Below are 16,504 nucleotides of genomic sequence, written 5' to 3'. Positions count from 1 at the left end.
CAGCAGTGCCCTTTAAAAGTGCTACAGGCACTGCGATCCCCACATATTTCCACACAACAGCTCATTACCCGAGACACTGCTTGTTTTAGACCAAACTTACCATCTTCCCACACACCTTCTGTCCCACTGTTTGTTGTGAGGTTCCCCTCTCCGTTGCTGGTTTTGAAGCTGCCGTGGCTTGGCCATCCTCTGCTGGTGAAGAAGCCAGAAGAACCGTTTCTAGCCCTTTTCCCCCGAGGTAGGGCCTGTCCATCCTGACCAAGGGCAAACAGCTCAGTCCCTGTGGCATGTGACCCCTCTGACCCCTACTTTCACCCCTCCTGGGGACCCTGCTGAGGCCTGTGGCTACCAGCAGTCCAGCCCCCCTAGAAAGCAGGTTTCACACGGCTCCCACAGGCGAGGGACCTCTGGGGCGTGGAGATGAGAAGCCCTGTGTCCTTATCAGGAGGAAGGAAAAGATGAAGTGGTTCATTTGTCTTTGGGAACAAGGGCAGGATGTGAGCATGTAACACCTGTGCAGTTTACTTCGATTTCCGCACAGTCACCTCGGACAGCTTCCCCTCACACCACCGGAGCATCCCTTGAGACCGCCTCCAGGCCTGGGCATCGCGGTGGGCGCACAGCTCTAGGACTGTCCCACAGTCGGTGGAGCAGTTAGCAAGTCGGCAGCAGGAGATGAGGTAAGCTGGAACTTGATGTAACAGTCATTCATTATTTGGTAAACGATCTTAAGTATGTTCTTTCTCTACAGAAAGTGAAAGAGAACTCTGTGCCCTTTGAACTTTATCTTGTTCTTTTTAAGAAAACTTGGATAGCGTTCTGTGTTTAGAGTTCAGTAAATGACGATGGGCAAGAGTGGCATTTTTTTTCCCTTAAATGAGAAACCAGAAGTGGAGTGAAGGTGGGGAGAGAAATTTCATCATCTTTTTCTGAACTGGTTTGACTAGTTGGATCAAAACCAAACAATTTGACCCTGGCTGGTGTTGCCCAGTGGTGAGAGCATCATCCCGTGCACCAAAGGGTCGAGGGTTCAATTCCTGCTCAAGGACACGTATCTGGGTTGCAGGCTTGATCCTCAGCCCCGGCCAGGGCCCGTGCAGGAGACAACCAATCGATGTGTCTCTCTCACATCGATGTTTCTGTCTCCTCTCGGTCTCCCTCTCTTCCTCCCTCCCTTCCACTCGCTCTAAAAAAAAAAAAAAAAAATCATTGGAAAAAATATCCTTGGGTGAGGATTAACGAAAGAAAAACATGTTTTTTATGTTATAATCTTCTGCCACTTTTCTTGTACCACTGCAAGTAGCTTGATGCAATTACAGGAAAACCACAGCTGTGCTTTGAGGGAGTGTGTGGGCTCTATAGAAACAGTAATTTATAAGCAGTATTATAAGTAAATATATTTTATAAAAAACAGTGGCTTTTTAGACTGTAGTGATTGTGAGTTCTGATTTTCCTCATATTCCAAAATAAGAAACCAGTACTAAAGCCATTAAATGTATTTATAACTTAAGATACTAGTTAGTCCCCAGAGTATACTGGTCTGCCTAATGTAACAGCTAACCTTTATTAATGGAAGCTAAAGCCTGCTTCTTGAACTGCCCGTCTTGTTACTTTGGAGTCAGGATTGCTGTGATAAAATCTCACCTTTAGGGTTTGCTGAAAAGACCCTCAGCTGCACGGCAGTTCACTCATGATGGAGGATGCCAAATCAGTAAAAGCTGCTAAAACTGCAGGATCTGACTTCATAGAAATCAGAGGCTTTTAAGTGACAGCAATGACCTTGAACTAAACTAGTCAGGATTAATTTTCACCTCATTTATATAATGTGGAATATCTTTTGTCTACTCACAATAGGAAGATAATTTTTCTTGGAGAATTTTTTTAATTGTAGTTCTATATACTTACCGGGCTCTGAACCCCCACTTAACCCACTGAACACTGTACCCACTTAAATAGGTGTAAGAATTGTGATTATGGACAGAAAATAACAGCTCTAAGTGAAGGTTTCATTGCACGTTTAATGTGTGCTAAATTCTTAACTTGCATTAACGCATTTATTCCTGATAACAGTCCTATGAGGGAGAATTTTATTTCAGGCCCCCTCACAAAGCAGGAAAGGATGACAGCTTCCATGCTGTTGGAGAGATGTGGTTTCCCCCCCACCTCCAACCCCGCCCCCGCCTGGGCCAGCAGGGATGTCGGTGTCTGAGGGGAGGTTCGCCCAGTTGTTCCTCTCCATCTGCAGAGCACGAGCACAGCCTCCGGTGCTGGGGAGCACAGGCCTGGGTGGGATTAGCCCAGTGATGGCGAACCTATGAACTCATTTTTTTGGTTGATTTTTCTTTCTTAAATGGCATTTAAATGTATAAAATAAATATCAAAATATAAGTCTTTGTTTTACTATGGTTGCAAATATCAAAAGATTTTTATATGTGACACGGCACCAGAGTTAAGTTAGGGTTTTTCAAAATGCTGACACGCCGAGCTCAAAAGGTTCGCCATCACTGGATTAGCCTCTGGTGCCTTTAGGGGATGGGTGACTCACCGGCAGCCCTGCGGTGGTCGCACTTTGCTCTCTTATGAGAAATAAGTTCCGTCCAGGTTCTGTTCCAGGCCTGGATCGGCTGGCCCTACTTGAATTCTTTGGGTTCAGGAAATACATGTAGAAGTTAAACCCAGGAATGGAGAGTCCAGTGGTTTGCCAACTAGTAGAGACGTTCCATCAATACCTAACACAAGGATGGGCAGGCAAAAGGAGCACGACCCCACCCCCGTTCCCTTCAGACCAGAGCAGCTTTATTTGTTTATTTGTTTCAATATTTTTATTGATTTCAGAGAGGAAGGGAGCGGGAGAGAGAGAGAAACATCAAAGATGAAAGAGAATCACTGATCAGCTGCCTCCTGCACACCCCACAGTGGGGATTAAGGCCACAACCCGGGCATGTGCCCTGACTAGGAATCAAACCATGACCTCCTGTTTCATAAGACCAGAGCAGCTTTAATTTTACATGGTACAGCCAACCACCTGCTCACTTTTTCATGGTGCTACATTTACCCAGGCCTACTGTGTTCTGCACTGTTCTAAGCCCTTTCTGTGGATCAACCCTGCACCCTCACACCAGCACTGCAAGGTAGGTTAGTGCTGTTCCTGTCCAGCAGGAGGACTGACGACAGAGCCAGGACTCAAACCCAGGCAGCCCGAGTCCTGGGCTCCACTGAGCTATATGTGCTCTGTTGCTTCCTGGTGACTTGCCTGTTCAAGGATTCAGAATGTCCAAAGAAAACCCCATACTGCCTGCTGGTGCCCTGGGTGTTAAATTTTGAACATAAATCATCTAGAGAGGGATTCTAAAGGCCAGGGGCTTTTCTGGGTCCCCTGACCACTGTTCTGGTATTTATCTCCAGGGTCTTGGCACCAGCAGCACCTACTTATCACTGGGTTGGTGGGCCCCAACCTGGCCCACCCTGTTCCGATCAGCGCCTGAGGCAGCCACTGCCTCACAATAGCCCCCAGTCCTAGTATAATCTCCCACCGCTCGACGCTCCAAGACCTCCTCCTTCCTAAGCAGATCTAATCCTATTACCTCCTGTGATCCACCTGACAGTCTTAACTCCTTAGCCTGGCATTGGACCCCAACCTGACATCCGCCTACTGGTTCGTTTTGGTTTGCCGATCCCCGTGTGGGCCCTGGCTGCTCTCCTTGGGCCTCACACAGATGATTCCCCTGCCTTGAATACTCATCTCTTTCATCCACTGCTCCCAGACCTTTGTCCTTCTGGAAAACTCCTGCAAAAATAATCTCTTAATGCCTTCCCTGAGGACACCTGATAGTTATTCACACTTCTCTCAGTGGCACCATTTCATTTTGAACTTAGTTTTGCTGTAGCATTTGTCACTGTACTGTAACTTTATATATATCATGCATTCTTCACACATACACACACACACACACACACCCCTGTGAGACAGCGATCTCCTTGGAAATAGGAACTGTGTCTCTAAGTGGCTGTTCCAGGCACAGTCCTGAACCATAGTCAGTAAATACTGCTGAATTTTAAAAGAATAAATGCAGATTTTACTGTTCGGTCCTTACCCACCAATTACAGTCATGGACTGTTTGCTTCGTCAAAGACCTTTCTTAGGAAGTTCGGGCACCTAGCAATCTTGGGAAGTGCCCTCTTCCGCCTGAGTGTCACCTACGTATTGCTGAACTTGCCCGTTAGCTGAGAATTCTAAGATAAGCATAGGTCCTCTTTCCTAACCTGAATGACAGATTCTATATCTGAGTAGGTGCTTAGCTGTAATACTGGATTTAGGTAAAGTCAGGCAGAAGAGGGCAGAGGAATTTATCAAATAATGATATCTACTAGAGAAAAGCCATGCCTGTCTGGCTCAGCCAACATGTCAGTAGAATAACTTACAGTTGGCAACTTGCTTTAGAAGCAGATAAACTGAATTGCTATACTCCTTATGAAATATACTAGAGGCCCGGTGCACGAAATTCGTGCACTGGCCGGGGGAGGGTGTCCCTCAGCCCAGCCTGTGCCCTCTCACAGTCTGGGAGCCCTCAGGGGATGTCCAACTGACAAATTAGGCTCACTCCCCTAAGCCGGCAGTCAGACATCCTTAGCACTGCTGCGGAGAAGGGAGAGGCTCCCGCCACCGCCACTCCGCTCACCAGCCATGAGCCCAGCTTCTGGCTGAGTGGCACTCCCCCTGTGGGAGCACACTGGCCACCAGGGGACAGCTCCTGCATTGAGCATCTGTCCCCTGGTGGTCAATGCCCATCATAGCAACCAGTCGTTCGACCAGTTATTCCCCCGTTCGGTTGACTTGCATGTTAGCCTTTTATTATATAGGATTAGACCTATAGTGAAGAAAAGTGACTCTTTTTGTTGTTGTTAATTTCTTGTAGAAGCTGTTTGGGGTCCACCAACCCAGAGATAAGCAGGTGCTGCTGGTGCCAAGACCCTGGAGATAAATTCCAGAGCAGTAGTTAGGGGGCTCAGATAAGCCCTTGGCCTTTGGAACTCCTCTCTAGCTTGTTCTAGAAGAGGTCATATCTTCAGTGACATTTTGGCACAATCTAAAACAGATGGCTACATGTTATTTGGTGCTTCATCTAATACTAAAATTTGTGGCAATTGATTAAGGACCAAAAGTTGCTTTGGACAGCATTCAAATAGTGATTGATCTGAGCCTTAGGTAACAGTAGAATGTTGTAGTGGGCAAACAGAACCTGGGCGAGACAACTGGGGGGATTGCATGCAACAGCAACAGTTTGTTTCTCGTGCCCACTCTGAGGGAGCACGGCGTGGGGCTTTTTTGACCATCTGAAATAGAAAGGGCAGCCGTGAGCTTGTGGCTCACACAGGGGACTCTGCCAAGAAGGTGTTAGCGGTTCTGCTGGAAGTGGTTTCAGAAGCATCTTAGGGCAAATGTTTCTACTTTTCAAGTAGAAGGATCATTTTCAAATATTAGAAAATTTTGCAGAACCTCCCCCCCCAAAAAAACAACAACACACACACACACACAAAAACAACAACAACATGACAATAGTTGACCAAGAAAAATTCAAAATCACAAAACACTATTATGGATTCAGTAATGCTTAAATGCATTATATTTATTCTTCAAAAAGTATATAGTTGAAAAGTATTAGCGCACACATGTGTGGAAATCTTAAAAAATAGCTTTATACCCCCTGGCCCATTCATTCTCTCATTTATTTACTGAATATTTATTGACCACCAGCTCTGGCCCTGGGCTGGTGATTGGCTGTCTTCAGAGGTTGTGAAAAACACTTCTGTTCGGCATAGGTGCTGTCTGTGTCATATAAGTAGCTAAGCCTTATGAATCTAGACCTGTAAATAAGATTTAACCATCAGCTTTAAGAGAACACTTCTCAAACAGACCTAACTGTGGTTGGTAATCAGGACATTCTTAGCTGTGAATGTGGTCTAAGCCACTGAGCTTAATTCACCTGTAGGCCATGACCCAAGTTACAGCCATTTCCTATAATAGCTATAGAGCTACCCTTACCTGCTCTCCTGGGTTTTCAGTTAAATCATCACTGCCATTCTGAGGGTAAAAGGGGGTGAAACTTCCCCATCAATGGTTCCTATTTCTGCCTCCGAGGATTTTCCCACTCCCCTTTTTTGAGCAGAACCCTTTTCTTGTCATTCATCCATAGTTCAGGACACTGAATTCACAAAGACACAGTAGAAACTATAGAACAAATCAGTAACAGGCCCTCAAAGAGCATATTATCTAGTAGACAGAGTCATGCTTTTTTAAAAAAAAGTAAGTCCTGGCCAATGTGGCTCAGTTGGTTGGGTGTCGTCCTGTGCAGCAAAAAGTTGATAGTTCGACTCCCAGTCAGGACACATGTAGGAACCAACCAATGAATGCATACATAAATGGAACAACAAATTGATGTTTCTCTCAAATCAATAAGTAAAAATTTTAAAAAGTACTAAATGTAAACCCTGGCTGGGTGGCTCAGTTGGTTGGAGAATTATCCCATGCACCAAAAAGATTGCGGGTTTGATTCCCAATCCGGGCACATACCTAGGTTGCAGGTTTGATCCCCAGTCAGGGTGTGTACGGAGGCAACTGATCGATACTTCTCTCTCACATCGATGTTTCTCTATTTCTCTCTCGCTTTCTCCCTCCTCTCTAAAATCAATAAAAACATACCATATCCTTGGGCGAGGATTTTAAAAAAGAAGTAAGAGCTTAACACTACGTGCTGTTCTACATGCTGAGGATAGGCAATAAATAACACAAAAATCCCTGCTCTCCTGGATCACATGCTAGAAGGAGATAAGACTGGGCCCGCTCTGATGCTAATGAGAAGCACCACAGACTCACACAGGGTGGCGAGGGGCATGTGGAAGCCTTCCTAGTGTGTGAGCATCTGAGCAGGGCCCAGGTTAGCATCTGACCTTTGAAACTTCGGGTTAAGAAGAGGCCAACCTTACCCAGAAGGAAAGTATTAAGAAAAGCGTGGAGGTGGGGAAATATGTAAGGAGCTGTGGGAATACAGTAGGAAAGTGTATACAGCTTGGGGCCAAGTTGTTACTATGGTAACGGATGTCAACTACTGAGCGTTTACTGCACGCTGGACTCTGCTACATTCTTTACATACGATATCTCTAGATCTTTACTACAGCCTGGCTGGGAAAGTAAGGAAAAACTAAGGCTCAGAGAGGTTAAGTGGCAGAGCCAGAATTCCAAACTAGGTCATCTGACTCTGAAGGCCAAGCGCGTGACAATTACGCTGTGGTGGTGCCCCAGGTCACGTAGGGCCACACATCCCAGACTGAAGAGTGTGGACGTGATTTCATAGGCGATAATCAGAGCGGTCGGGAAGATTAACCCGATAGAATGAAATGACCCAAGACGTGTTGTTTGTGCTGCATTCCCTACGTGGGCTGAGTGACAAATACTAGGCTTGCCAGTGTGGTTCCCTGGGTGTGGAACCTCCCTGGAGGGAGGAGCTACCATGAGCCCAGGTAGGCCAAGTTCAAAGTCAGTGATGGACTAGGGCAATACTAAAAACTCCTGGTAGCCTAATGGATGGGGCGGGATGGTTGTTAACCCAGGTACAGTAGTCTGAGAACCAGAACTGCAGACGCTCCTTCTAAACTTGATTTTCTTCAATGGGATTTTTGCCTCTGGCACTCATGCATGCCAGCCAAATTCCAACTAGCAGTTCCTTTCATGTAAGTCAAAAATTGTTCCACTAATGTCCTCAAAAAGGGTACTGCTCACCCTCTTCTCTCCATGAAGGTCATGACAGAGGGCGGCGGGCAGGGAATCTCAAGAACCCCATCCCCACACACTCAGTTGAGTGCAGTTCTGTAATGGCTTGGAGGTGGCTGTCACCGCCCCATCCTCATTATCTCTTACCTAGATTGCTGAGCCAGCCTGGTCTCCCGACTCCACCTCATCCTGCACACCTCTGTCAACCTCTCTTCAGCATGTCACCAAGCTGCTCTGAAACCTCCAGGGGGTCCCCAATTCCTACCAAATAGGCCCAGACCCTTTAGGCTTAGGCTTCCTTTCCTTTTGTTCTCACTGTTTCTCTCTTCTATCACTTCTACTCTCCAGCGCAATCCCATATTCCTTGAACCTGCCCTCAACTTCCCTATACCCATGAGCATTACTGATGTTCCCTCTGCGGAAGATGCCCACTTTGTCCTCCTCCTGCCAGAATCCTGCCCCTTAGTCCTGCCCAAAATAAAGTCCATTTCTAAAGCCACCTCCTCTCAGAAGCTTTCGCTGCTCTTCCCATCTCAGTGTCACGTGTCCTTCGGGAGCCCCGTGAAGCTGAGGCAGTGCCACTCATGCAGGCATCATCTGTGTGTACATCGCTAAGCTCTGAGGACCAGAGGGTGGGATGACCTGTTGTGTCTGTGTTCATTACACATCTGTGTTCCTTATAGCACGCAGCCTGACATCCCACAGGTTGTTCAGCTGAAGTCAGAACGGTCTCCCACAGTCTTTAGGAAGGCTTGGGCATGGCAGAGGAGAGGTGAAAGCTGAAAATGTATGTTCCATTATTGGTTGTAGTCCCTTTTGTAAATTCAGTCACCCAGCAGATGTAGATTTATGTTGTAAACAGCCACCCAGGAACTGCTGTAGGAATTACTGGGTATTTAAAGTCCGCTCTGTCGCACTCAAGTTGCTCCCCGCTTCGGGACTCAAATGTGCCGACTCACTGGGAGGGCCCTGCTGCACCCGCACCGGCCTGTGCGCAGCTGTCACAGCCTGGTGCGTGCCATCAGCAACTGAGAGCTGGTCTCAAACCACATCATATACAAGTCACACCCTGGCCGGCCGAGCTGCTTCTGCTTCTCCGGGTCCCTCCCCCTGTTACAAATGGAGGCCGAGGATAATTCAGCTGGACTTTATTTTTGAACTTGGAATAACTAGCGTGGCAGACTTTAAAAAGTGTCTTCTTGTTCTCTGAGTAATCTTATCAGTCAGAAGCGGCCCCTTTCAGAAATCCAGAACCCCGAAGAGCCCCCTGCCTTGGGCAGGATGAACGTCACCGTGGCTTTCTGCAGAATACCTGGGCGGCAGCTTGTCCTGTGATCAGAGTAGCGCTCGGGGTGAAATTAGGCAAGACGGAAGGGCAGCGAGGAATCTGCTGTTGGGAGCCCCTCCCCAGATATAACTCTTACCTGCTCCAGGGGAAATTGTGACATGTTCTTAAAAGGCTTTCTCCCGTCAGCAGCTGTGCTTGCTAGCAGCCACCGTCGCAGGTCATGAGACAGAGCTTGTGCCCTGGGTGAGAGTCCCTCCCCTGCTCACGAGGAAAGGAAAGCGTTCTCTCGGTAGAATCGAATGACCCCTGTGGACACAAGAAAGCCAGGCAGGGTACGCTATTCCTTTGTCTCTCTGAGAGTTGGTTTAAACTTAAAGAAATTTACACAAAGGCTTGCATCGTCACTGTGTGAGTCAGCCCGGGACCCCAGGAGTTCCTGCTGGCCACGTGCACTTGCTTTTTTGTCACTGAAGTATGACCAGGCGTAAAAGAGCACAGATTATAAATGTGCAGCTCAATGAATTTTCACAGAATGAACATACCAGTGTCACCAGTACCCAAATAAGAAAGGTGGGGCTCAAAATTGCCCCCATTCCTCTTTCCAAGAGGAACCTGTCCTGACTAGTAGCACCATAGATCAGTTTTGCCCGTCTTTGAACTTTACATAAATGGGGTCATACAGTGCATGCCCTTGTGTCTGTCTTCTTTCGCTCAACGTTAGGTTTCTAGGCTTTCTCCATGTTGTTGTGTGATTGTAGCTCCCCGTGCTCAATTTTAATTCACTTGTTCTTTAAATGGGATGGTCCCCCAAATTGCAGCTCAAACTCCAGCAGAGTACCATCCTCCATAGCAGACCGCCGCGGGGCTGAGTGAGCTCCCCGGTATCTCCGCATCCTGCTAGAAGCAGCATTCCCACCTGCAGGAGTGAGACACAGCAAGGGAAACAAACAGTGGGTGCGGGGAGAGATTCCTGAGCCAACAACACAGCTGGAATTCTATTGCGTAAAGAAAGGGTCTTGCTTATAGGTTTGCCTTCAATTCTTTGTGCTGAGTTTCTAGGTTTCCTGAAACTGTCTTTGTGGCTTTAGAATTCAAGGTGGCCTTTCTGCTGAGGATGTTTAACTGGAGAGAGACCTAGAGGCTGAGGTCTCAGCAAAACTTAAGGAAGTGCTCCACACATTTTATTGAAAGGAATGTTCCCGGTGACCGTGGACTCACCCGTGGGGAGAGGATAATGGCAGTTACACACTGCCCTTAGCACCTGGGACGTTGCTGTTGCTCGTTTCTTAGAGGCAAACCACCTGTGTCTCAGCTCTGTGGAAAGGCAGGTGGCAGCAGTTTGGAGAGGAGGTTGGAGTGAGGACTGGGGAGGGCTGGCCTGGCAGGGGATGGTCTTCCTGCAGGCAGGGCGGCTGGAGCGCTGCCCCCTCAGGAGGCTCCGTGAGTCTCTAGTCCCTGGTTCTGAGCCATCTCATGGTAGTGGAGCCAACTGGAGCCTGACTGCTTCTAGTCCTTTCTTTGTTCCTTGTTTTAAAACATTTATTGAGCACTTGCCTTGTGCCCAGCTTCCTGCTGGGCACAGGGACCACAATAAGGAACAAGAGTCAAGTCACAGGAAGCCTGACAACAGGAAGTGCTGGTAACTTCTAAGAATTGTGAGAGAGCTAGATAAGGTCCCTGTGTCAGGCTGCTTAACCCTGACAGACGAGTCCGCGGATGCCCAGGGCTCAGTGCGACAGCTCCCAGGTAGCTGGCCGGCCAGGACAGAGAAACCTCGGCAGGAAAATAGGACTCAATCCGAACAAAGCCCGACGTGAACATACGAGCTCCTGGTTTTGTGTGGTTATCATACCTGAGGCACTTGGTGAAGTGCTTCACAGTCATGATCTCATTGCACTCCTCCCAACAGCCCTTCGGGGTGGGAACGCTTCTTACCATCTCCATTTTACCGACGAGGAAGCCAAAGTGCAGGGAGGTTAACCATCTGAACTTTGTTCAGTGAGCTCTGACCATGGACGCTGTTCTCCGTTTATCGCCTGACCGGAAGTTCAGCCTCTCCTAGACAGACTTCAGGGCTGAAAGGTCTGCCTAAGAAGCCAAAGCCAATGAGCGTGTTCAACTCTGTCAAAACCCGGGGAGCTCAAGGACAAAGACGCAAGCAGAAGCTCAAGGGAAGAGGAGAGTGGTAGAGGTTACCCCCTTGTCTGAATGTCTCGGGAGAACAGGGGGCAGGGGGGGCCAAGTTAAAAAATAAGTGTTACAGTGTCGATTGTCCGCTGAGGCAGGCTTCCCAGTTGGGAAGTAAGGAAGGTGCTCTGGTTCCAGCCAGGAGAAGGGTCCATGCCGAGACACTGAGGTTCTCGTAGTGCAGCGGGGCACCCTAGACTAGCGTAGCCTGGGCGTCCGGGTGTTCTGAAAGGCTACTTGTTTTCAGAGAGAAGAAAAACAGTGCCTTCCAAACCAGGGCACTAGGAATACAGAAAGGGCCCAGATACCCACGTCTTCTGGAGTCTTGACTGACAAGAAAGGCATCATCCCCTTTGAACGGAGGCTGTTCTCCAGGCAATGAGAGTGGGGGCAACGAGGGAGGCAGCAGATCAGTTGAAGAGTTTTTCTCAGTAAGTGGCCAGAGGCAAAGATTCCATGGAGTTAAGCCCCCTGATGAAAGGGAAGCCAGAATGACAGTGTGGGGTGGGGGGAAGAGAGGGAGAGAGAAAGCCAGGTGCACACTGCGCTGTCCGCACATCCTTCCATCAGCTCAGTGCCTCACGTGTTAACAGCTCCTATGGATTCAGCACCCTTCCAAGTGCCAGGCTCTGAAAACCGCTTCACCTGTTATCCCATAGGATTCTCATAACAACCATCGGGGCAGGCACTATGACCAGACCCGTTTTACGAGAAAACCGAGGTTCCTGGCTTTTACCATGTGGCCCAATCTTGGAAATGCAGTGAAAGAATGTCTAGTAATGGTGGGAGCACTGACCCTAAAAACAAAGCCAGCCCAACTCTGGGCCAGAGATGGTGGACAGGACGACAGAGCTGAGACCAGGGACAAAGGGGACCCAGGAGCTCGGGAGGAGCAGATCCTGGAGGAACCCAGCAGAAGAGCACTGATCAGAGCGGGGCAGGTACACAGGGCTCAGGCAAACCCCGGCTCGGTGTCAGAGGGAGGAAGATTAAAGTCAGGAAGGCAGGTGCCATGAGCCCCTCCTCACCCTGCAGCTGTGAGCATCCTCGTGTTTGATAGAGAAGGACGTACGTTCAGAACTCTCCCCTTCCCCCTTCCCTGTTCATTTTGCCATAGCCCTTCTCCCCGTCTTACATGGTGTATGCTTTGTAGTTTAGGCCTCTCTTTCCCTAATAGCACGTACAGCCCAGAAGGCACAGATTTTTTTTTTTCCTGTCCACGTCTATATCCCCAACACCTAGAGCAATGTTTGGCACTTAATTAGCACTCAATAAATATGTGTTACATGAATAAATATGCAACCATCTATCATAACAGAAGTCTCCCAAGCACTGTGTGCTTGCTGCCCAGCAGGTCTTACCTCCCCTGTCGGGACCCCCTCAGTCACTGTCGTCTACTGTGTGAACAAGCAACGTGAGATGCACAAGGTTTCTAGGAAGCAGGATCAAAAATCAGCTTCTGAGCACCCTCCCCATGCCCAGCAGTAGTCCGAACAGCAAAGGTCATGCTGGCAGTTCCCAAATGTTTACATTGGTCAAACACATTATGGCCCGGCCAGTGTGCTCAGTTGTTGAGCATCGACCCATGAATCAGGAAGTCATGGTTCGATTCCCAGTCAGGGCACATGCCCAGGTTGTAGGCTCGATCCCCAATAGGGGGCGTGCAGGCCGATCGATGATTCTCTCTTATTATTGATGTTTCTATCTCTCTGTCCCATTCCCTTTCTCTCTCTGAAATCAATAAAAACATATTTTTTTAAAAAAACTCATTATGCCTTATTACATAAAGTTGATTAAAAGAAAAAACAAACAAACAGCCCAGCTAGCGTGGCTCAGTGGTTGAGCATCGACCTATGAATGGTTCAATTCCTGGTCAGGGCACATGCCAGGGTTGCAGGTTCAATCCCCAGTAGGGGGCATGCAGAAGGCAGCCGGTCAACGATTTTCTCTCATCATTGATGTTTCTCTTTCTCTCTCCCTCTCCCTTCCTCTCTAAAATAAATAAAAATATATTTTAAAAAAGAAAAAGAAACAAAGATAGACTCTGCTCCTTCCTCCACAATGCCTGGGACCATCCCACAGGGCTCTGTTCCCAAAGGGCTCCCCTCTGTTCTGATTCTCTTGTGAGGAGGGAAGGACTAAAGGACAAGCAGAAGGACAAAAAGGGATTAAAGAGACACCTCCTCTTCAGATCCTCATATTTGAAATCTTAGTGAGGCTTTCAAACAATCAGATGCCATGACTTAATTTTAAACATCTCTCAGCTCAAGAAAGAGCTAAAGTCATGTCTAAAGTCAAATGAACTATTTGCTCTAGAAAAATTTACTTAGAGGGAAAAGGTTCCATCTCCCCAGGCACCTTTTTAAAGAGTCTTGGTCATGAAAGTCATCCTGCAAAGCCCTCTGACTTCTGCGGGAAGGCGAGCAATGTTTCTGGTCAGTCCGATGTTTGACGGACAGGATGGCTTTACATTAAATACATGTGGCGGCGTGAATGCTCTTCCCGTGCAGTGTGCTCCCTCCATTGATATCCATGCCGTGCCCCGCAGGTTTATGCTGGCTTATAACACTGAGAGCACAAAGTCACCTTTTAAAACCAGGCTAGGTCTTTGCAGATGTCTTCACTTTACTGACTTGAGTCAGACATTTGCCTGTGAGAAAATATCCAACTTAAGACATAGCCTTCAAGAGTGACATTGATTCTGAGATATACTCTGGATTTACTGACTGTGTTTGGGGGCAAAAAACCACAACCAGCCTTGACCGGTTTGGCTCAGTGGATAGAGTGTCGGCCTGCGGACTGAAGGGTCCCAGGTTCGATTCTGGTCAAGGGCATGTACCTGGGTTGCAGGCACATCCCCAGTAGGCATCTGATCAATGTTTCTAACTCTATTCGTCTCACTTCCTCTCTGTAAAAAATCAATAAAATATATTTTTAAAAAAACAACACAACCAGATTAAATATAGTCATTGATTGTAAGATGTCTTCTGATCCCAGGAATGTTTAAATGGGAATAGGAATACATCCTTTATTTCAAAAGGAAATTCAGTAATATTAGGTCCCATTTTCAGATGAGTAAGAAAAAGTAAAAAGATTAAGTGGTCACCCAAAGCAACTCTATAAGGACTTCTCCATCCTCAACCAGAATACAACACCGCCTACCACAGTATGTGGAAGTGCGTGTATGAAACTTGGCAATTAATGGCTTTGATGAATATAGGATCACAAAAAAGTGGTCCTGTATGTATTCATATGCCCTCTCCTGGAGTGTGGTCACCCTTTCTGACCAGTAGGTGTGTCCTTTGCAAGAGCTGGGGTAGGGAGGCCCCATGCAAAGTCCTGAAAAACTTATTTTTCCAATGAGAACTCCTTACACATGTGGAAGGCCTTTCTTCTCTCACCTGTCGTTATGGATCAAGGGAAGCCAAAGATAGGGGCTGGTCAAGACCAGGTGACCATTTACTCAGATGGGGAGACGGGTGGTGAGGCGTGATGAAGGTAAAAGGGGAAGACAAATGGGGGTTCATTCTCTCAGTTCATTTATTCATTCTTTGTTTCACTCAGCAAATACTTATTGCTGCCCATTCAGTACCAGGTTCTCCGCAGGGTGCCGAGGTAATTAAACTCAGAAGCAAAAACAGGCAACCACTCATTATCTATTAATTCAACTAATTTTTATTGAGTACCAAGCACTGGAGAAACAGCCAGGCAGAAGTCAGACAAGGTCTCATCCTCACAGACTTTACAAGCTAGTGGTGGGGGACACAGATATTAAACTCATAACTGTACAAGTAAGTAATTACCACTGTGGTTAATACAAAGGAGAAGTAGAGAGTGCCAGCGGTCAGTTACAAGGGGTGGTGTGGTAGGATCAGCAGGGAACCAGGAGAGGGCAGATCAGGAAGAAAATGAAGGCAGGGAGGATGCCAGAGGCAGCATCTGGGTCCGGTGGGGGTCAGCAGGGCGCAGGCCCATCCAGAAGCTGCACAGGTGAGATAGGGGAGAGGAGAGAGCAAGCTATTTCTCCAGGAAGTGAGAAAAGGCTTCATGGAAAACAGTGGGGGCTCTCAAAGTCATTCTTTCTCTTTTGCTTTCTTGCTGACCAAGAATAATAATAATAATTACTAGTTTATAATCCTCACCTGTGGATATCTTTTCCATTTTTTTTTTTTTTTTTTTTTTTTTTTAGAGAGAATGAGGCGGGCAAGAGAGAGGGAGAGAAACATTGATGTGAGAGAGACACACCAAATTGGTTGCCTTCTACTTGTGCTGGGATTGTTAACGTAAAAACATTTAATCCTGTAAAGAATTTTTGTGAATTTATTTGAGCCAAACTGTTGACAATTTCCAGGAAGCAGAATCTCAACGGATTGGGATAATGCTCTGGAGAATGGCAGGTTTGTGTGTTTTTTTTTTTAACTTTTTTTATACATTTCAATCAAAGGAGGAGACGTATATGGGTTACAGAAATCCATTGGTGATAGATTAGGGAGGTGGGAGAAAGCAAAGCAGAGAAACCTCTGGGATTGGATAAAAAGTAAAATGATAGCTCTTTTCCTCCCTGGTTGCTTGAAGATCAACCTTCATCTTGAATGACATGGTAACTATCCGGATCAGGAAGTTCATGACCAACAGACTACTTCAGCGGAAGCAAATGGTCATTGATGTCCTTTACCCTGGAAAGGCAACAGTACCCAAGACAGAAATTTGGGAAAAACTAGCCAAAATGTATAAGACCACACCTGATGTCATCTTTGTGTTTGGATGCAGAACCCACTTGGGTGGTGGCAAGACCACTGGCTTTGGCATGATTTATGATTCCTTGGATTACACAAAGAAAAACGAACCCAAATACAGACTTGCAAGACATGGCCTATATGAGAAGAAGAAGACCTCGAGAAAACAGAGAAAGGAACGCAAGAACAGAATGAAGAAATTCAGGGGGACTGCGAAGGCCAGTGTTGGTGCTGGCCAAAGGAAGGAGTAAAGATTCTTCTGTGACTTTATCTGTGATGGTTGTGCAGATTTTTCAGGATTAATAAACTATAAACTTTTTTTAAAAAAGTAAAATGACAGACACATTACTTAGGTAGGTACAGGATAGTTAACAGTCAACAACTAACATGATAACAATAATAATGAAGGGATTTGTGGTCTCATCCTGGCGCATTTGGTTGTGTGTGTATGTGTGTGTGTGTGGAGGGGGAGGGAAGTCACAAGTTACTCTGACATTTCATAGGTATGTTATCTTAGATGCAAAA

The 16,504-nt window shown here is 47.0% G+C and overlaps 1 protein-coding gene across 2 annotated transcripts in view; it reads left to right on the top strand.

Moving 5' to 3' along the window:
* ZBTB43 (zinc finger and BTB domain containing 43) overlaps positions 1–16,096 on the top strand; it is a 37,280-nt gene extending 21,184 nt beyond the window's left edge. Inside the window, exons 2-3 of one of the 2 annotated variants that reach the window (XR_011473359.1) lie at positions 542–680; positions 16,014–16,086. Coding sequence is in view for 1 of the 2 variants with exons in the window: in XM_070430652.1 (XP_070286753.1) it covers positions 16,014–16,054 (41 nt within the window). In the remaining variant the exon portion in view is untranslated. Of the gene's footprint in view, positions 1–541; positions 681–16,013 lie in introns of both variants that reach the window. The other variant, XM_070430652.1, reaches the window with a different exon arrangement.
* The last annotated feature ends 408 nt before the right edge of the window (positions 16,097–16,504 follow it).

The sequence above is a fragment of the Myotis yumanensis genome, unplaced genomic scaffold (assembly GCF_028538775.1).
Source record: "Myotis yumanensis isolate MYYU_CA2020_CCGP unplaced genomic scaffold, mMyoYum1.0.hap1 SCAF_12, whole genome shotgun sequence".
Classification (NCBI taxonomy): domain Eukaryota; kingdom Metazoa; phylum Chordata; class Mammalia; order Chiroptera; family Vespertilionidae; genus Myotis; species Myotis yumanensis.
This window is presented reverse-complemented; position numbering and strand designations above follow the sequence as displayed.